A 21,758-nucleotide genomic window follows, 5' to 3' on the forward strand; every position below is an offset into this window, starting at 1 on the left:
AGAGAGCAATGAGGGAAGGGATAAATGATACAGGAATACAACAAACATACTGGGGGGTGTGGACCTCCATTACAGTTTGCTTCGACAATACAAAATTATAATGAGCTAATAGATGTTCTCTGCCCCCCCCCATTTTATTAATCTTTTGGCCCCCCATGCACCATGGACCTTGCCGTTGGTGGGGAGGCTTGCGTGCCTCAGCGATACAGATAGCCGTACCATAGGTGCAACCACAACGGAGGGGTATCTGTTGAGAGGCCAGACAAACGTGTAGTTCCTGAAGAGGGGCAGCAGCCTTTTCAGTAGTTGCAGGGGCAACAGTCTGGATGATTGACTGACCTGGCCTTGTAACACTAACCAAAACGGCCTTGCTGTGCTGGTACTGCGAACGGTTGAAAGCAAGGGGGAACTACAGCCGTAATTTTTCCCGAGGGCATGCAGCTTTACTGTATGGTTAATGATGATGGCGTCCTCTTGGGTAAAATATTCCGGAGGTAAAATAGTCCCCCATTTGGATCTCCGGGAGGGGACTACTCAAGAGGACGTCCTTATCAGGAGAAAGAAAACTGGCATTCTACGGATCGGAGCGTGGAATGTCAGATCCCTTAATTGGGCAGGTAGGTTAGAAAATTTAAAAAGGGAAATGGATAGGTTAAATTTAGATATAGTGGGAATTAGTGAAGTTCGGTGGCAGGAGAAACAAGACTTTTGGTCAGGCGAATACAGGGTTATAAATACAAAGTCAAATAGGGGAAATGCAGGAGTAGCTTTAATAATGAATAAAAAAAATAGGAATGCGGGTAAGGTACTACAAACAGCATAGTGAACGCATTATTGTGGCCAAGATAGACATGAAGCCCATGCCTACTACAGTAGTACAAGTTTATATGCCAACTAGCTCTCCAGATGACGAAGAAATTGAAGAAATGTATGATGAAATAAAAGAAATTATTCAGATAGTGAAGGGAGACGAAAATTTAATAGTCATGGGTGACGAATTCAACAGTAGGAAAAGGAAGAGAAGGAAACATAGTAGGTGAATATGGATTGGGGCTAAGAAATGAAAGAGGAAGCCGCCTGGTAGAATTTTTGCACAGAGCATAACTTAATCATAGCTAACACTTGGTTCAAGAATCATGAAAGAAGGTTGTATACATGGAAGAACCCTGGAGATACTAGAAGGTTTCAGATAGATTATGTAATGGTAAGACAGAGATTTAGGAACCAGATTTTAAATTTTAAGACATTTCCAGGGGCAGGTGTGGACTCTGACCACAATCTATTGGTTCTGAACTGTAGGTTAAAACTGAAGAAACTGACAAAGGTGGGAATTTAAGGAAATGGGACCTGGATAAACTGAAAGAACCAGAGATTGTACAGAGTTTCAGGGAGAGCATAGGGGAACATTTGACAGGAATGGGGGAAAGAAATACAATAGAAGAAGAGTGGGTAGCTCTGAGGGATGAAGTAGTGAAGGCAGCAGAGGATCAAGTAGGTAAAAAGACGAGGGCTAGTAGAAATCCTTGGGTAACAGAAGAAATATTGAATTTAATTGATGAAAGGAGAAAATATAAAAATGAAGTAAATGAAGCAGGCAAAAAGGAATACAAACATCTCAAAAATGAGATCGACAGGAAGTGCGGGATGGCTAGAGGACAAATGTAAGGATGTAGAGGCTTATCTCACTAGGGGTAAGATAGACACTGCCTACAGGAAAATTAAAGAGACCTGTGGAGAAAAGAGAGCCACTTGTATGAATATCAAGAGCGTTGATGGAAACCCAATTCTAAGCAAAGAAGGGAAAGCAGAAAGGTGGAAGGAGTATATGGAGGGTCTATGCAAGGGAGATGTACTTGAGGACAATATTATGGAAATGGAAGAGGATGTAGATGAAGATGAAATGGAAGATGCGATACTGCGTGATGAGTTTGACAGAGCACTGAAAGACCTGAGTCGAAACAAGGCCCCGGGAGTAGACAACACTCCATTAGAACTACTGACAGCCTTGGGGGAGCCAGTCCTGACAAAACTCTACCATCTGGTGAGCAAGATGTATGAGACAGGCGAAATATCCTCAGACTTCAAGAAGAATATAATAATTCCAATACCAAAGAAAGCAGGTGTTGACAGATGCGAAAATTACCGAACTATCAGTTTAATAAGTCACGGCTGCAAAATACTAACGCGAATTCTTTACAGATGAATGGAAAAACTAGTAGAAGCCGACCTCGGGGAAGATCAGTTTGGATTCCGTAGAAACACGAGAGGCAATACTGACCCTACGACTTATCTTGGAAGCTAGATTAAGGAAAGGCAAACCTACATTTCTAGCATTTGTAGACCTACAGAAAGATTTTGACAATGTTGACTGGAATACTCTCTTTCAGATTCTGAAGGTGGCAGGGGTCAAATACAGAGAGCGAAACGCTATTTACAATTTGTACAGAAACCAAATGGCAGTTATAAGAGTTGAGGGGCTTGAAAGGGAAACAGTGGTTGGGAAGGGAGTGAGACAGGGTTGTAACCTCTCCCCGATGTTATTCAATCTGTATATTGAGCAAGCAGTGAAGGAAACAAAAGAAAAATTTGGAGTAGGTATTAAAATCCATGGAGAAGAAATAAAAACTTTGAGGTTCGCCGATGACATTGTAATTCTGTCAGAGACAGCAAACGACTTGGAAGAGCAGTTGAACGGAATGGATAGAGTCTTGAAAGGAGGATATAAGATGAACATCAACAAAACCAAAACGAGGATAATGGAATGTAGTCGAACTAAGTCGGGAGATGCTGAGGGTATTAGATTAGGAAATGAGACACTTAAAGTAGTAAAGGAGTTTTGCTATTTGGGGAGCAAAATAACTGATGATGGTCGCCATAGAGAGGACATAAAATGTAGACTGGCAATGGCAAGGAAAGCGTTTCTGAAGAAGAGAAATTTGCTAACATCGAGTATAGATTTAAGTGTCAGGAAGTTATTTCTGAAAGTATTTGTATTGAGTGTAGCCATGTATGGAAGTGAAACATGGATGATAAATAGTTTGGACAAGAAGAGAATAGAAGCTTTCGAAATGTGGTGCTACAGAAGAATGCTGAAGATTAGATGGGTAGATCACATAACTAATGAGGAGGTATTTAATAGAATTGGGGAGAAGAGGAGCTTGTGGCACAACTTGACTAGAAGAAGGGATCGATTGGTAGGACATGTTCTGAGGCATCAAGGGATCACCAATTTAGCAGTGGAGGGCAGCGTGGGGGGTAAAAATTGTAGAGGGAGACCAAGAGATGAATACACCAAGCAGATTCAGAAGGATGTAGGTTGCAGTAGGTACTGGGAGATGAAGAAGCTTGCACAGGATAGAGTAGCATGGAGAGCTGCATCAAACCAGTCTCAGGACTGAAGACCGCAACAACAACAACAACAACAATAGATGTTACAACCATAAATTACTGGATTCTTCCACAAGTGTGTTGCAAAGTAGGAGGAACACATGGAAAGTGAGGCAGACCAACATCCTATCCTCATAATCAAGTGGAAATGTCTCTAGTCACAGCTCAGCCAACAATAGATGTACAGAGAGAGGGTGCTGGACATTGGCCGACGGTGATGGAAAAGTGTCAACACTATAGGTGTGCCAGCTGCAAGGCATTTACTGCTGTCCACTGTGAAATGTGTGAACTAGCTCTGTGTCTGAAGAACACTGACTGCTTCAAAATTTATCATATTGAATAACGCTTATTTTTTACAATATCATGTTGTTTCTAAATATTTCACTGTTACAGTGGTAGTTTTGCAAGCATACTACTATTTTTCTATACTGTAGTGAATTACATGTTATAAGCTACAAAATATTGACTGCACGGTTTGTTAAATGGGGTCAATCTAGCCAATGTTATGTCATACTGCATGATGTAGCATTTTTGCACAATGTCTATTATTGCCATCACACTGCATGATGTGGAATTTTTGTACATTTTTGTTTTTGTACCCATAATGCAATAATAAATGAAAATTTGTTGAATCTTACAAGTTCTATATCATTTTGTCTACTCAAAATTACTGAAATATCTTTTTTTACCATGATTTAATAACTAAAAATAAAATCATGCAGTGTAGCATTAAATCAGCATTGGAGATATCTATTTTAGCACACAGCTCATCACCCTGAACTTTTATGTTTGTATTAAGGGCATCTAACTTACTGTTTAAATCAGCACTTAATTGCATACTCAAACTTTTAAATAACTCTTGTTCATTTGCCTCCTTGTCTATTGTCAGTATAGGCATACAATCACAGTAATAGTAACCTTATAATTAGTCTGCCCCCAAATGTCACAGAACTTTGACAACTTCCCTGTACCCAAACCCAAAAGGAGAAACTTCAGTACACAAATTCACTTCTGACTGCTAACAATGCACAAAACTACTACAATCAGCAACAAATCAACTCGGACTTAACACAGCTCACAACATACAGCAGGTGTAGCTCACTGCAATGTGAAGTTGACTAGAGGCTGGAACACAGAGCTGGGCAAACTGTGTCACAGCAGATAGATGCATTGCTGGATCAGATGTTGTAGGTTGATGAGCTGCAGACATGCTCACCATTGGCTGTCAGGCTGTCATTACGAACTGATGAAACAATTCTAGCACTTCCCCACAGCCAATGATCTTCTGACTAGTGGACTGAAAAAATCTTCTTCAATATAACTGTAGACAATGAAATCAATGATGGCTCACTGACTATGCAATTCCTCTTAATGACTTTTCAGTATAGTCCTAGTAACGACTTCTGCACTGTCCCATTGCTAAGGATAACAGTAATATATTTCACTGAAATTGTTCTCCTTATTACTTCTTTCTTAAATAAAATTTATTTATTGTTATCTATCAAACTTAGTTGTTTCTCCAGCTCAGAAGCATTCTTGTTCCATCGCTTAGGGCAACAGAGTGACATGTTGTCTCGAATGTAACAAGTAAATTTCAGGCTAAAAGTTTACCATCACCATCAGTTTTTATTACTGTGCTGCTGTTTCTTGGTCTAGCCTTGCAGCAAAACTTCATAAGCAGATTCCATCTCCTTTACAACCATTTCTGCTCTGTAAACTGGGAAATGTTCACAAAACTAAAGCTTTACTAAATGATAAAAACATTTTTTTCAGAAACCTTCATAAACCGATTCTACATTTGCAGTCGGGATAAACACTTCTTAACAATTCAAGCTACTACATGTACTCTCTTTGACTTGACATGAATGACTGATCTCTCAAGTCTTAGTGACAGTTCTTTTGTCCTGTGATGAGAAGTCAATTGTTACGGTACTCATGGCACATCTCTGAGCTGGGACGACTGTGTATGAAATAAACTGCCCAAAACAGCAAGTACCACTAAGCACAATAAGGCAGCAATCACCGTCCCACCTTGCAGAAACAATGTGTCCATCTGTACCAGATTCCATGTACAAATGAAATAAAACTCCCACTATTTAAAATACAGAATATTTTTATGGTGGCAATCATCATTTGTTGCTACTACACGTGTTGAGCAAGATATCACTTTACCAAAGTAATATGTTATCCCAAACACTGTGCAGCAGTGGATGTCTCTGAGTTAGTTCCAACTAGTCTCCATCCCTTAAACATCTCTTCCTCATTGGTGTTCACATAAAATGAAGTCACTGAGTGAGTGATGAATTTACCCGTATGTACCTGTTTGTGTCTTGTAATGATGCTCGCCTGCTTTGCTTATCTCTTTGTTTGTTGTTCTTAGTGTCGATGTACTGGCTGAAAAATGGGTTGTGGAAGTACAACTACTGTCTACTGTAAATGATGCAGCCAACAGATGCACAGTTGTGTTTCACAGTCTTTAACTTTCATTATTCACAGCCCCCCAATATTACAGAGTTATATGGCCAGTGCACTATTGTTTAACTTTTGATAAGCCTCATTAATATGGTGCAGGCGAACATCCTCATACTGCTACTATAGTTTACTGTTGAACATCTATGAGCTGTAAAACCTTACCACAAAGTTCACTGTTCTTGGAGAATAGAAAGGTGCGTATGGAGCAGACACTGTCATTGGTTTAACACACGGCCTATTGGTGGAACACTTATTTCACTGTTAAGTTGATGCATTGTTGTCGTTCTAACCAATATAGGTTCCTCATCCGAAACTCAGCCATGGACTGACTGTCTCGTGACCAAAAATTGGGCCATTATATATCCTCACAATAATAGGTGCTGAAACTACACATTGTTCAAAGTTTAATTTACAGAAATTACAATTAAAACCTATCTCCTTAAATTAACTGAATACATCGAAAAATTCTGTCTTTTTAACGGTTTCTTCTACTACAAGAGTTAGGCTGAATTATTTGTTTAAATTGTGAAATTAACAAATATAGTTACAAAAACAATACTTCTGACAAAACTGTTAATTACTTAGGAATTAATTAAGCACTGGCTTTGCGAACAAGTTTTCGAATAGAGCCAAATAGATACTTTAAGATTACTAGTATTTCATCTTCCAAATGTTTATAATTAGTACCAAATTTGAATTTGTTTATAAGTCAACAATAGAATTTCAATTACAAAACAATTACCGATTACATCCTATAAGAAATGATACTAAGTAAGCATATTCCCAATAAATTAGAAAATCAATTACATACATAACACTAAGCACAAAATTAGATCTGGTGTTATATGCTTTAAAGTTGAGGGCCAATCTTTCTCTTTTATGCAAATGCAGATTATATTAACATATGTTAATAGTAAATTGTAAAAAGTTAGAAATTTGAATTTTAAGGAGACAGACGGCAAAAGAAGAGGGGAAGTATAAATATCACAGCTTGCTTCTTCACAGTCTCTCTGATCCAATGACACATTCATGAAACGTATTTGCAGTTGTGAATATGAGCAATCATCAGCTATACAATGGAATGATGACAATGAAAATTTGTGCCAGATCAGGATTCATACCCAGATTTCCTGCTTATCATGAGCGGTTACCTTACCATGTGGTTATCCAAGCACAGCTCATGGCCAGACCCAAACTTCCACATGACATCAAAACATGTCTACAACTCGTACATCCGTTATGTATATTTTGATACAGGTGAGACATTTTACTTGAAACATGCTCATCCAATGTCGCCGGATAAATACAATAGTACAGTGCTTGTGTTATTCCAAATTACAATGCAATGTTCCTTCGACCTACATGCATGTCTGAAGGAAAAGGCACTGTAGCGATTACAGCTGTCTTGAAATACACAAAAGGTATTTGCAGTTGCAAAAATGGACAACCATCAGCTGTATAATGGAATGCCAAATGGTAAGGCGACCACTCACAACAAGCATGAAATCTGGGTTTGAATCCCAGTCCAGCCCAAATTTTCACTGTCATCATTCCATTATACAGCTGATGGTTGTCCATATTCACAACTATGAATAAATTTTATGTATTTCATGATGAATGTTGTCACCACAATGCCTGTTCCTTCAGAAATGTATGCATGTTTGAAGGAACATTGCACCGCAATTTGGAATAACACAGGCACTGCAGTATTGTATTTATCTACTGACACTGGGCAAACCAATTTCACGTAAAATGTCTACCCCACCAAGAATATATATACTGGACGTATGAGCACTAGTTGCAGACACATGGTTGATGACATATGGAAGTTTGGGTCCAGCCACATGTAGTGCTCAGATAGACAAACGGTAGGGCGACTGCTCGCGAAAAGCAGGAAATCCAGGTTTGAGACCTGGTATGGCATGAACATGCATGCGTGTCTGAAGGAACACTGCAACATAATTTGGAACAACACAGGCACTGGAATATCGTATATATCTGCCGATGCCGGGTGAATGACTTTCAAGTACAATCTCTTCCCTGTACAGGAGGGAATATATATAACGGATGTACAAATACAGACTCTGGACACACAGTTGTCAACACATGGAAATTTGGTTCTGGCCATGAGTCAGCTGCTCAAAATAAGCAGAAATTCCATGTTTAGGTCCCAGTCCAGCTCAAACTTTCATTGACGTCATTCCATTATACAGCAGATGGTTGCCACGTTCGCAAGTGCAAATACATTTAATGTACTTCATGACAGGTGTAGTCACCATGTAACACTATTATTCAGCCAGCCATCTAATCTATAAAAGTTTTTTGCCTTTAATGTTTTATCATAATATAAATGTGATATGCGAAGACTATATGGAAAGATTGTATACATGGAGGAGGCCTGGAGACACTGGATGGTTTCAGATAGATTGTGTAATGATAAGGCAGAGAATTAGGAACTAGGTTTTAATTGTAACACATTTCCAGGGGCAGACGTGGACTCTGACCACAATTTATTGGTTATGAACTGTGGATTGAAACTAAAGAAACTGCAAAAAGGTAGGAATTTAAGGAGATGGGACCTGGATAAACTGAAAGAATGAGAGGTTTCAGAGAGAGTATTAGGGAATGATTGACAAGAACAGGGGAAAAAACACACTAGAAGAAGAATGGATAGCTTTGAGAGATGAAATAGTGAAGGCAGCACAGGATCAGGTAGGTAAAAAGAAGATGGCTAGTAGAAATCCTTGGGTAACAGATGAGATATTGAATTTAATTGATGAAAGGAGAAGACATAAAAATGCAGTAAATGAAGCAGGCGAAAAGGAACACACACATCTCAAAAATGAGATTGACAGGAAAAACAAAACGGCTAAGCAGGGGTGGCTAGAGGGCAAATGTAAGGCTGAAGAAGTACGTATCACTCAGGGTAAGATAGATGCTGCCTAGGAAAATTAAAGAGGCCTTTAGAGAACAGATAACCACTTGTATGAATATCAAGAGCACAGATGTAAAACCTGTCCTAAGCAAAGAAGGGAAAGCAGAAAGGTGGAAAGAGTATATAGAGGGTCTATACAAGGGCGATGTACTTGAGGGCAATATTATGGAAATGGAAGAGGATGTAGGCGAAGATGAAATGGGAGGTACGATACTGTGTAAAGAATTTGTCAGAGCACTGAGAGACCTAAGTTGACACAATGCCCCAAAGGTAGACAACATTCCACTAGAACTACTGGTAGCCTTTGGAGAGCCAGTCATGATAAAACTCTACCATCTGGTGAGCAAGATGTTTGAGACAGGTGAAATACCCTCAGTCTTCAAGAAGAATACAGTAATTCCAATCCCAAAGAATGCAGGTGTTGACAGGTGTGAAAATTACCGAACTATTAGTTTAATAAGTCACAGGTGCAAAATATTAACACGAATTCTTTACAGATGAATGGAAAAGCTGGTAGAAGCTGACGTCAGGGAAGATCAGTTTGGATTCCACAGAAATGTTGGAACATGCGAGGCAATACTGACCCTATGACTTATCTTAGAAGATAGGTTAAGGAAAGGCAAACCTATGTTTCAAGTATTTGTATAATTACAGAAAACTTTTGACAATGTTAACTGGAATACTCTCTTTCACATTCTGAAGGTAACAGGAATAAAATACCGGGAACGAAAAGCTATTTACAATTTGTACAGAAACAAGATGGCAGTCATAAGAATCAAGGGGCATGAAAGGCAAGCTGTGAATGAGAAGGGAGTAAGACATGGTTGTAGCCTATCCCTGATGTTTGAGGTTCGCTGATGACACTGTAATTCTGTCAGAAACAGCAAAGGACCTGGAAGAACAGTTGAACAGAATGGACAGTGTTTTGAAAGGAGGATATAAGATGAATATCAGCTAAAGCAAAACTAGGATAATGGAATGTAATCAAATTAAATCACGTGATGCTGAGAATATTAGATTAGGAAATGAGACACTTGAATTACTAAATGAGTTTTGTTATTTGAGGAGCAAAATAACTGATAGTGGTCAGAGTAGAATGGATATAAAATGCAGACTGGCTATGGCATGGAAAGTGTTTCTGACGAAGAGAAATTTGTTGACAGATTTAAGTGTCAGGAAGTCTTTTCTTTTTATGGAGTGAAGCCATTGGTGGAAGTGATACATGGATGATAAACAGTTTAGATAAGAAGAGAATAGAAGGTTTTGAAACGTGGTGCTACAGAAGAATGCTGAAGATTTGATGGGTAGATCACTTAAATAATGAGGAGGTACTGAATAGAATTGGGGAGAAGGGGAATTTGTGGCTCAACTTGACAAGAAGAAGGGATCAGTTGGCAGGATATGTTCTGAGGCATCAAGGTATCGCCAATTTAGTGCTGGAGGTAAGCGTGGAGGGTAAAAATTGTAGAGCGAGACCAAGAGATGAATATGCTAAGCAGATTCAGAAGGATGTAAGTTGCCGTACTTATTCAGAGGTGAAGAGGCTTGCACAGGCTAAAGTAGCATGGAGAGCTGCATCAAACCAGTCTCTGGACTGAAGGCCAAAACAACAACAACAACAACAACAACAACATGGAAAGTGAGATATATGTGATGTTCGAGTGCTTTGTTAATGTATGTTTGTAACTTATGCCATAAATATGCAAAATGTATAATTTATTAAATAATATTTTGTTTTGGGTTAATAAAATGAAAATGTTCATGTACGTAATTTTAAATATTTGTGTAAGTTGTCATTCGTATAAAACGGTACACACTTAGGGACAATGCGTAGGATATGTGTTATGTAAAAGATGGAGTGCTTTTGTACTGTATGGAAGTGTAAAAGGTGGCTTGCGTTTTTGGGACACTACCTGTAGAATGAGCAGAAATGAGAGGACACAGTCTGCAGGCAGCAATGAAAGAGGCAACACTTGGACAAAGCAGGCGATGCCTTCCGTGGAAAGTGTTGCACAACAGCCTCAGATGACAACTGCTGGATTATTACGGCTTTGGTACAAGTATTTGGGCTACGTTATGGACATTAAAACAACGCCAAGAATAATTAAACAGTCGATACTGGAAGAAACTTGTACACCATACCATAGATAGCAGAGCTGCCATTGCCATCCGCCACACCCAACAACTACAGCCAACAGGTTATAAACTGTATAATTAGAGTTGTAGAAGAGTGAACCATTAATTCAAAATTAACTTTTTTATTATTAATGTGTTAAACATAAAATCTGGTTCACACTGTTGTTTTATTCCTAATCATTCACCTATAAAGGGTCCTTTTCCAGTGTTTGATTATTCTGAGTAAACCTGTTATAAAAACATTTGAAGTGCTTTATTCAATATCTATAAGCACTAATTTTCATATCTGAATGAATGTCTGAAAATAATTGTTGTGGACTAACTTTTAAAGTGCACGTAAAAGTACTGTATGATCTATGAGGTAGAAGTGCTGAAGCACATGTTTTCAGACAAATTTAATGATGTTAATATTCTTACTCTCTTTGTGATAATAAGTAAAGCGAAAGTGAGTAAGTTTTGCTGAAAAGATGAAATTGTCATGCATAAATACTGAGATTTAGCAGGTTCAAGTTTTGAGTAAAATAAAGATAAAATTCTTTCATTTATAAATGAAATCCAATAAAGTACAAGGAGTCATAAAAAGAAAATTGCTTTTTTTGGCTCAGTAACACTGAAGTAGTATTGCATAAAAACACTGAATTACAATACAGAGTGACCACACCCCACCTTTGGCTTTTGACAGATCATTTATTAAGACAAATGTATAAGGTGTCTTAATAAATTTAAATGCGTGTATTTAATTTGTTGGTTATACAAAACGCAAACATAGAAGTCCCCCCTGGACAAACTTTCTTTAGCACACAGTGATGATTAAAAGTTCATGGCCTTTCTAGATCAAAGCTGCATATGTATGCAGGTGTAGTAGGTAAAAGATTCCTGTGTCTTTCTCAGAACCATACCCTGAAAAGTTATATTTATTTTTGAAGTTATGTCAGAGAACAGCAGAAAAGTAGGCCAAATTTACTTCTTCCACTTTTCTGAAACTTAACAATTTCTTTGCCTTGACAGGCTGATAACTGTAAATCCTTTTGACAATCCACTTAATGAACTTGTATAGAAAGGCCCTAGAGTCAGTATTATTACATTTTTACTGTGTTTGTTTCTAACAGCTAGAAATCTTTTAGGAAAAGGAACTAATAGTCTGATTTCTACATCTATCAGTCATACATCACAGTCAAATTCTGTAAAAGAGGTAACATTATATGACATGTTGTGGAAACTAGGCACATTTATGATGTGTGTACTATATGCACAAGTCCCCATGTAATAGTGTTATACATGGCTTTTCCCATGACAGGACTATTTATTCTGTTGGGGTTCCTTTGGACATGCAGGCACATCCGAAAGAACATTGCATCATAATTCAGAATAACACAGGCACTGCAGTATCGTAATGACACATTAAATTATAAAATTCAAATTCTATAAACATTAAAGACAGACATAAAAATAAAATTCCATTTTCCCTCTTTTTTCTATTAAACAGCCATCAATATATGATAAAATATGAACATACCTGAATCAAAGCTGCTTCGCTTGGGCTCGATTCCCTTATGGCACTATGGACACCTGCCATATACGCTGGATCATCATTAGGGACAAATCCAACATATTCATTCCTCAATGACGCGTAAAGAAGGACAATAACCTTAACGTTACACTCTGACGTCGGCGTCGACGTCACTCTCTTGAAATGGACATAGCCCGCCTGAAACATCATAAAGTTGATGACACTGTGAGTAACATATACACATAATTTATTTGTTGCTGCATTTTTAAGGGAACACATTATGCACAGTTTTTGAACTTAATTAAGGAAGATTTGTGTAAATGATTACTCTGAGCCTTTCATGTTGCATATCATGAAAGTGGTCAGCATGCAAATAATATACAAAAACACAGAAAAATGAAACATGCAATGACTCTATACTGTGAACTATTTTAATAAACTACACCAATCGAGATTCATAACAAGCTACTGATTATCTTAAATATAAAGTAAAAGTTGAAACAGTTTTGAAAGACATAGATGGATACAAAGGTAGAAATAGAGTGCATGGGAAAAAATTAAAAGAAGGAAGCAGAGAGACAATTAAAATAAAAAAATTGTGAGAAAGTAACACGTGATGACAAAAACATTGCAAATAACGCAAAGTAAGAAAACAAAATTGTGAAAGAAAACAGCAAAGAATTAAATAAATCACTTATTAAACTTATGTTAAAACACTGTGATAAAAAATTCAGTTGTAAAATTGTCACCAGGTTTCTCCAATATGTGATAATGTGCCCTTGCAGTTCCTCAGTGTTTCCATTATTTTTATCTAAATCAGTACCTGTTAGAGTAACTGATTAGTTAACAGAACTGTGTTGCACATGTGCAGTTAAGTATGGCATTAGTCATATGTAAGCAACAAATAATTGACAAGAACTTATGTAAAAATACTTCATGTAAATAATTCAGGAGTAAAGGAAATTACTCACTGAACAGTAAAAGCATAGAGTGGTTAACAGGCATACAAAAAAATAATGAAAACTTGCTAGCCTTTGGAAAAATCCTTTCATGAGCTAGGTGTGTGTTTGTGGTGTGTGAGACACACACACACACACACACACACACACACACACACACACACAGAGAGAGAGAGAGAGAGAGAGAGAGAGAGAGAGAGAGAGAGAGAGACAGGTTCAATTCCAAGTATTATCTGCAGGTCAGCATAAAATTGTCAGTCAAGCCTGAACATTGATTTATTTATTCTTTCCATAAAGTAACACTTATTTCTCTCCACAATATTTAATTGTAATATACAGCTTTTCTGTATTGCTCGGTCAAGATGTGCTCTTATAAGTCAGCTACAGTCTCTCAAAAGAGAATTCATCTCTCTTAATAGCTCTGACATAACAATATAAACCAATTCAAGAATTCAGGAAAATGTGTAATATCACCTCACGAAATCTTGGGCTGGCTTATAATGCCAGGCATATCTAAATCGTAATAGCTGTGTATCCTGAAGCATGAGAGGTCTTTCGTTGTTCCTCGTAACACATATTATTTATTTTTATAGATTGCTATTATATATTAAAGATATTTCTATACATAATGGAAGAATAGGATCTTCCACTCCAAATTACAAAGTGAGTAATCCAAAATTCTTTTTATAAAAATGGCTACTAACAAAAATAAGTTTTTATGTGATACTGTACACAATAAGAACTAATAACTTACATATCCAGAACTCAAAGCTCCGGTCAATAATTCAAGAGCTTCACAGTTCTCTGGATGGAAATGCAGAGGATTTGAATTTTTCAGAAAAATACCACCAACAACTCCAAGCAGTTCTTTTGGCACCAACTGCACAATTAGTTTCTGAGGCCATGAGTCAGCCTTCCTGTGAGAAAAATATATCTGCTGTAAGTGTCAAGTGCTGAAACTTGAAGTTATACATTACCTAAAACAGAAAAGTATTACAGCCACTACTGCTTCAATATTTTTTAATGGACACTGAAAAGAAAATAATGTTTATTACATGAGATGTGGTTGAATGAAGTCTGTTCTTGTTGTAGTCCACGATTACCCGAAAATTTTTTTCGTCCAAGTAAGTTACAGATTTTTATAGCCTGACAATGAAACTCTAAAGCACAGCACTTGCTATGATACCACCATTGGTGTTAGATTTCATTATGAAGAAAATACAATCTCATTGCAGCAGCATCTTTCTCCTGAAATATGACTCATTAAAAATATAATTACATCATTCTTTAGTATATGAACTACCCATGTCAATCATTACGAGCCCTGTGATACTGTTGCAAAATATTTTTGCGTACCTTATGCTAAATATTTTAAAATGGAGTCAATATTTGTTTTGGAGTAAATGACACAAAAGGAAGGGCTTAGCAGGCGTCAATGAATGGCCTATTGTTGTTTCTCAAATGAAGTGATATATTAATGTAATGCTCTCAGGTTTCCAGCTGAGTGAATTTGTTAATTTGGTTCACCACTTCAAAAAACATCACGTGTCATCTTTTGGCAATGTCACTTTGCCTTAAGATGATGTTACTGACTCTGAAATGTAATTCCATTTCAGTAAACTCTCTCAGCCAGAAAACAGAGAGTTTTACATTAGTTTACATAATAACATGATTGTACGATGATATACTGTTACGGATACAACATCTCTCCATAATCCAGCTGTTCGGTACATGATGATACTGGGCCACGAGAAGGGTGCTTCTTTGTAGCTGATTCTTGGGAGTAATGGGAGGGTTAGGTGCATGTGAGGACATGGAGAAATCTGATTGTGGATTAGGTTTTGGCGGGGTGCGGGGCAGGGAAGATCCTCAGAGACATTCAGCGTACCAGGCAAAGAAGTTCTCATAACTGCAGATACGCCGTCCAAGGGTAGCCAGGTTCTATGGCAGTGGTTTCTTGGTGCGGAACAAGTGACAGATGTTGAAATGCAAGTACTATCTGTAGTTGGTTTAGATGAGTTTAGTTTAAAGCAAAGTCCACCACCAGGTCACAGGGACAGATGGAGATGGATTCTGACAGGCAAGCAAGGCTTGAGTAACTCCAGACGAAAAAGTAAGATGTGCAAAGATGCCTAAATGAACCATTAGTAAATGCGACCCCATGAAGCAGCATGGTGCCCACACTTGCTTCCTCATTCCTGAGGTTCACACGGGTGATTCCATCTCATCCTGTAATTGATGTTGTAATGGGTTCGCTGGTTCCCATCTTTGAGGGTAAGCCTGGTGAAAAGTCCACACTTTCATACAGCATACAACAGACGTATTGAAATTATCCACATGGCATAGCAAAGTATTGGCAAGATCCATCAATCTTTATTGCAAGGACAGGCACACATTTATGTAAATTCCATAGTAGGGCCAGAAATCCCAAGGCATTTGATGTCCATTCAAAAGGGCTAAGGAGATAAGCATAGAATTAACTATTATAGGGACTAACTTTCCACCCAACATCATAATTCCAGAGAGGATTCAGCTGTGTCATGTTGTACGTATTTACTAGGGAAAAATAATGAAATGAATGAGGTGCTACTCAGCAAAGCTGAAACTCACTGTGTGCAGCTGTATTTGTTCACAGGATCAGCCCACAGGTAAGGTAAAGTGGGCTTTGTTGAATACGCTAAGGGAGGTCGTACGAGTCTCATTTCTATGCCAGGGTGAGCCCCCTAGATGTGCATCCATTGCCGAAGTGCACTACACTCATTGCAAGCACCAAGGATGAGATTCCTTAGTTTTTGCCAACTGCAGGTGCCTAATGTAGAAAGATCAGACACTTGAAAGCAAACTATCAGTCTCGGCAGCATTGCTCAACAAACTAAATAGGTTACAGAGGTGCACAAGGGAATATGAATGGGGGAACCGTCTATGGGAACAGTTCTGTCACTGCACCTTGCTCTCCTTCAGCAAAGTGAATCCAGTAAGAGTATCAAGAACTCACTTGGGTGCCAAAACTAATTTTGTAAAGTAAAAACAAAGGAAGATGATCTACCTTTTGTTCTTAAATCTACTCGTGGTCAAGAATTAAAACTGGCATTGTGACAGTTCATCTTTTTTGTTTCTTTTCTTTGTTGATTGTCTTCGGTGTTGACATACTGTGTTGTTGCACATTTGCATTTCACATTTGTTTACTTTCACGTTTCACAACTTCCTTCCCCCATATACACAATTAACATGGCCAGGGCACTTTCGATAAGCCTCATTAATAGTTTTCAGGCGAACATCCACATACTGTTTCAGTAGTTTACTGTTGAATGTCTATGAGCAGTAAAAAACATAACCACATAATTCACAGTTCTTTTGGAATAATCAGGTACGTATGGAATGGCCACTGTCATTGTTTCAACACACAGTCTAATCATGTCACACTTATTTCACAGTTAAGTTGATGCATTGCTGCTGTTCTAACCAACACAGGTTTCCCGTCTGAAATTCGTCTGTGGACTGACTGTCTTGTGATCAAAAGTTAGGGCCTTATATATCCTAACAACAATAGGTGCCGAAATTACACACTGTTCAAAATTAAATTTACAGGAATTACAATTAAAACTTAACTCTTTAAATTAAATGAATACATCGAAAGATTCCGTCTTTTTAACAGTTTCTTCTACTACAAGAGTTAGACCGAATTATTTGTTTAAATTATGTAATTAACAAATATTGTTATGCAACAATACTTTTGTCAAAACTGTTAATTACTTTGGAATCAATTAAGGGCTGGCTTTGCTAACGTGTTTTCGGATAGAGCCAAATAGATACTTTCAGATTACTAGTATTTCGTCTTCCAAATGTTTATAACAGAATTTATATCTGTTAATAAGTCAACAACAGAATTTAACTTACGAAACAATTACTGATTTCACCCTGTAACAAAAGATACTAACTGGGATTAGTACAAATAAATCAGAAAATCAATTATATACATAAAACTAAGCTGCTGTTATATTCTTTAAGACTAAGGGCTAACCTTTTTCTTTTATGAAAATGCAGGTTATATTCACGTACATTAATAGTAATTAGTTAAAATTGAAAAAATTAATTTAAGGAGGCACATGGCAAAACAAGAGAGGAAATACAAATATCCCAGAGCTTGCTTCATTAAAACATGTTGTAGACTTGGCGGATTAGAAAAAAAAAAGAAGTTAATTTACCCAACAGGTTTGCAATGTGTGGAACCGGAAATAGATGGAGTTCACATTTGAAGTGGTTTGGAAGCATAACCACAATTTTGAGGCCTCTTTAGGCAACGAATTCCTGCACCATTTTTTAGGCATGGTTGACTTCGGAACACAAGAAGTCCAAATTGGGGGAAATGTCCACCATTTTGGCAGTGTTCCCAGAATACATATGCGATGGAGTACAGAACAAATAGTCACGTTCCAACGACTCACTAACCCACGTATGACAGTATTGAAGTTAAATAAAACAGAGAAAATATCAGGCGGTACCAGGGATATCATTTGGATAGAAGTAAGGAAAGATTTTTACGGGGAAATATTTTTTTAGTGGACCCATTAACAAGAAATGAAGTTTTAGACCATAAAGAGATGCATGTGACGCGTAGTTTATCCCAAATGAGTACGACAGAAAAGGGTACACTTTTTCAGTTAGCACATATAATTTTGGGAGCAGAGACATTAAAATTCCCCATGGTAGCATACTCACCAAAGTGTACAAAGCAAATAATGATGAGATAACAGGATACCAAGATAACAAACAGCCTGAATGAAAAGTTAACATACACTATCTCAGTTACGTCACCCGTAAAAACAGAAACTGAAAACAAGCTTGAACACCTGTGCAAGGGAGATTGGGATGTATTGTATCCCATTCTAGCCGAATTTGCAACTTTGTTATAAGAAAAGAAATGACTTCCAGCAAAACTCAGAAAGAATCATTTGCCACAAAAGCCAATGCACATTAAGACTATTAAATAGCAACCAATGACTTCACGTCACTATTATTTACATTCCGCCACTCCATGCAATGTATGGTCTATGGACTGAGAACGAATTTTATCGTAAGTCTTAGGTAGGAGTAGAGTTAGTATTTTCTATATCAATCAACTGTTTAGCTGTGTTGATGATTCTGTTGTGTACTTGTCTCAATCAGGTACTGATTGTCGGAATATTTTGCTTAAGGGATGCATTTGTGCCTTTCTTATAAAGTTGCCTCTGTGCCCAGTATCTCATTCACTGGAGTAGAATTGTCCGCAGTGATGAATCTTGCTTCGAACTGAGCCCTGATGATCAGCAAAGATGTGTCTGGAGATGCCCCGAACAGCTGTGGTATACCAACCTAACTGTCACCTGCCATACAGCCCGACAAGGTGGTATGGTCTGGGGCGCCATTTCATTTCATAGCAGGGCTCCTCTGGTTGTCATCCACAGCATACTTACATCAAAGTGGTATGTCAATGATATTTTCATGTAGAGGAAGGTGTAAGTAGATGAAAGACGAATACTAACTTCACTTAATGAAGGTTTATTCAGCACTTCCACTCACAAGAGCGTGGAGTGAACTGCCTCCGGCCAGAACATATACGGTATATATACAGCTACAGAACATTGTAGCACAATGATTTTTGCCATTTGTGGATACTTCTAGAATGTACTCGAATCAAATATAGAATTAAAATATTACAGTTCAGGTGAGTTTTGAACTCACGACCCTCCATGCAACAATCTAGTACCATAACCACTACACTACGGCAGCTGTGCTACTCGGCTTCTTCTGCGACATTGCTCCCTCCTTCAGAGAACAGCATTTCGGTGTTTTGACCTCCAAGTCTGGGAACAAGTCATCGGTCCAGCATACTCCGACTCCTGATGACTGATTCTCGCCTTGGCGGTGATCTTCTTAGAACTTCCCTTGCCACTACATTCTTTGTCACCTTTCCGCTTGTTGCCTGTTGCTGGAGTTTCAAATTTACCCTGGGTTGCAGGAATCTTATAGGGCTTCATTCGAAGGACGTGGACCAAATCTCTGATCTTTCGTCGTCTTGTGTCGGGTCGAAATCTTCGACTTCATAAGTAACATCAAACAACTGTTACAACATTATAATTCCACAGTAGCGCCTGAGGAGCTTCTAAGAGAGACCAACCTTCCAAGCATGAGTGAAGATCCAGACAAGGTCATCAAGCTGTTAGACAACAGAGAGGTGGCTCACGTCATACCTTCGGCAATCGTATTCTCAACCCTGCAGTGTGCAGAGTCAAGCTAACTGCCGAGCTTCCTCAGCTCTGGTTAACACCTGGCTGATGTAGTCGTCATCCATGTCAGCAGGATACAACTGAAACACAGTGTCCATCGTTATCGTCGCCTCATGCCCGTGCACCGGGAAAAATGGCATAAATCCTGTTGTGTCTTGTTTGGCAGTGTTGTAGGCAAACGTGACAAAAGGTAGCACCTCATCCCAGTTGCTCCGCTCAACATTGACGAACATTGATAGCATGTCGGCCAAGGTCTTATTAAGGCGTTCAGTAAGCCTGTTTGTGGATAGTAGGCAGTCTTCATGTGATGAGTAATGTTGCACTGACGGTTTATCTCTGTCACAAGATTCGATGGAAAAACTTTCCCTCGATCTGTAATTAATGACCTTGGGGCACCGTGTTTCAATACAATGTCTTCTACGATGAATTTGGCTACCTCGAATGCTTCGGCTGTTTTCACGGCTTTTGTAATGGCATAGCATGTCAGATAATCAGTGCAAACAATAATCCATCTATTACAACTAGCAGACATTGGAAATCATCCGAGAAGGTCAACCCCAACACTCTGGAAAGGCGTTTCGGCTGGTGGAATTGGTATGAGTGGGTCAGGTGGTTTCTGAGGAACTGCCTTTCTCCTCCGGCACTCTCGACAGTGCGACACACAGTGACGGACACTCCTAAATAAATCTGGCCAGAAAAATCTCTTGTGGATCCTATCGTATGTCTTAATAAATCCTACATGTCTGGCCTCATGTGTGTCATGGAATTTCTGTAGAACATCTACGTGCATTTGTTTAGGAATCACTGGTAGCCACCTCTTTCTAAACAGATCAAAGTTTTTCTTGCAAAGTAATCCATTAACTACTTTAAATTGTCCTTTCACATCCTCTGACCAATTTAAGACAAGAATAATTTGAGATATCTTGGCGTCCTCCTCCTGCTCAGCAGAGAGATCCTGGAGTGCAGCGAGACAGTCCACTATCTTCATCAAAGTCTTGATGGTCTTGCACAGGGTTTCTTGAGAGCCAGTCGGCATCTTGGTGTTTTCTTCCACTTTTGTACGCTATGGTAATGTCACACTCTAGAAGACGTAGTGCACACCTGGCGAGTCATCCTGTTGGATCCTTAAGACCTGTCAACCAATGAAGTGAATGATTGTCTGTAACAACTGTGAATGGCCTTCCATAGAGATACTGTCGAAATCTGCACATGGCCCAGATCACAGCAAGATATTCTCTTTCTGTAGTTGAGTAGTTTCTCTCGGTTTTTGTAAGTGTCCTAGAAGCATAAGGTATGACCTTCTCTTTTCCATCCAAAATCTGCACCAGAACAGCACCGATCCCATACCCACTGGCATCTATGTGTAGTTCTGTAGGTGCTCTCTCATCATATAGACCAAGTACAGGGTCAGTCGTCAGAGCTTCTTGCAGCACATCGAAAGAATCTTGTTGAGCACCACCCCAGATAAATTTAGCATCGGATTTTAACAACTCTTGAAGTGATCTGGCTTTGATACAAGAGTCTTTGATAAAACGATGGTAATAAGAACACAATCCAAGGAAGCTTCTCACATCTCTAATACTTTTAGAAATAGGAAATTCCATTATAGTTCTCACCTTTTCTGGGTCTGGATGCACAATTCTGTTTGACACAAAGTGCCCAAGTATTTTGATTTCTTTTGCTCCAAAGAGACTTTCTTGAATTAAGTTTCCGTCCACCTTGTTGGAGACACTTAAAAACGACCCTCAGTCTTTTTATGTGTTCATCAAATGTCACTGAGAACACTATAATGTCATCTAAATAACAAAGACCCATCATCTACTTCAGGTGCCTTAGAAGATTATCCATCATTCGTTCAAAAGTTGCTGATGTATTGCACAAACCAAACGGCATTACCTTAAACTCATACAGGCCCTCAGGGGTGATGAATGCAGTTTTCTCATGATCAGCCTCATCTACTTCGATTTGCCAGTATCCCGAGTACATGTCCATGGTTGAGAAAAACTTAGCCATCTTCAGACTATCTAGTGTATCATCAATTTGTGGAAGAGGGTAAATGTCCTTTTTAGTTATCTTATTAAGCTTCCTGTAAT

At 38.5% G+C, this 21,758-nt stretch overlaps 1 protein-coding gene across 3 annotated transcripts in view; it reads right to left on the reverse strand.

Annotated features, from left to right (window-relative positions):
* Positions 1-21,758, reverse strand: part of LOC124804930 (mediator of RNA polymerase II transcription subunit 25) — a 314,698-nt gene that overhangs the window by 76,999 nt on the left and 215,941 nt on the right. For all 3 annotated transcript variants that reach the window (XM_047265308.1, XM_047265306.1, XM_047265307.1), the window contains 2 exons: positions 14,154-14,316; positions 12,447-12,638 (listed from right to left, as the gene is read on the reverse strand). In XM_047265308.1, the coding sequence (XP_047121264.1) occupies positions 12,447-12,638; positions 14,154-14,316 (355 nt within the window). The remainder of the gene's footprint in view (positions 1-12,446; positions 12,639-14,153; positions 14,317-21,758) is intronic.

The sequence above is a fragment of the Schistocerca piceifrons genome, chromosome 7 (assembly GCF_021461385.2).
Source record: "Schistocerca piceifrons isolate TAMUIC-IGC-003096 chromosome 7, iqSchPice1.1, whole genome shotgun sequence".
Lineage (NCBI taxonomy): Eukaryota > Metazoa > Arthropoda > Insecta > Orthoptera > Acrididae > Schistocerca > Schistocerca piceifrons.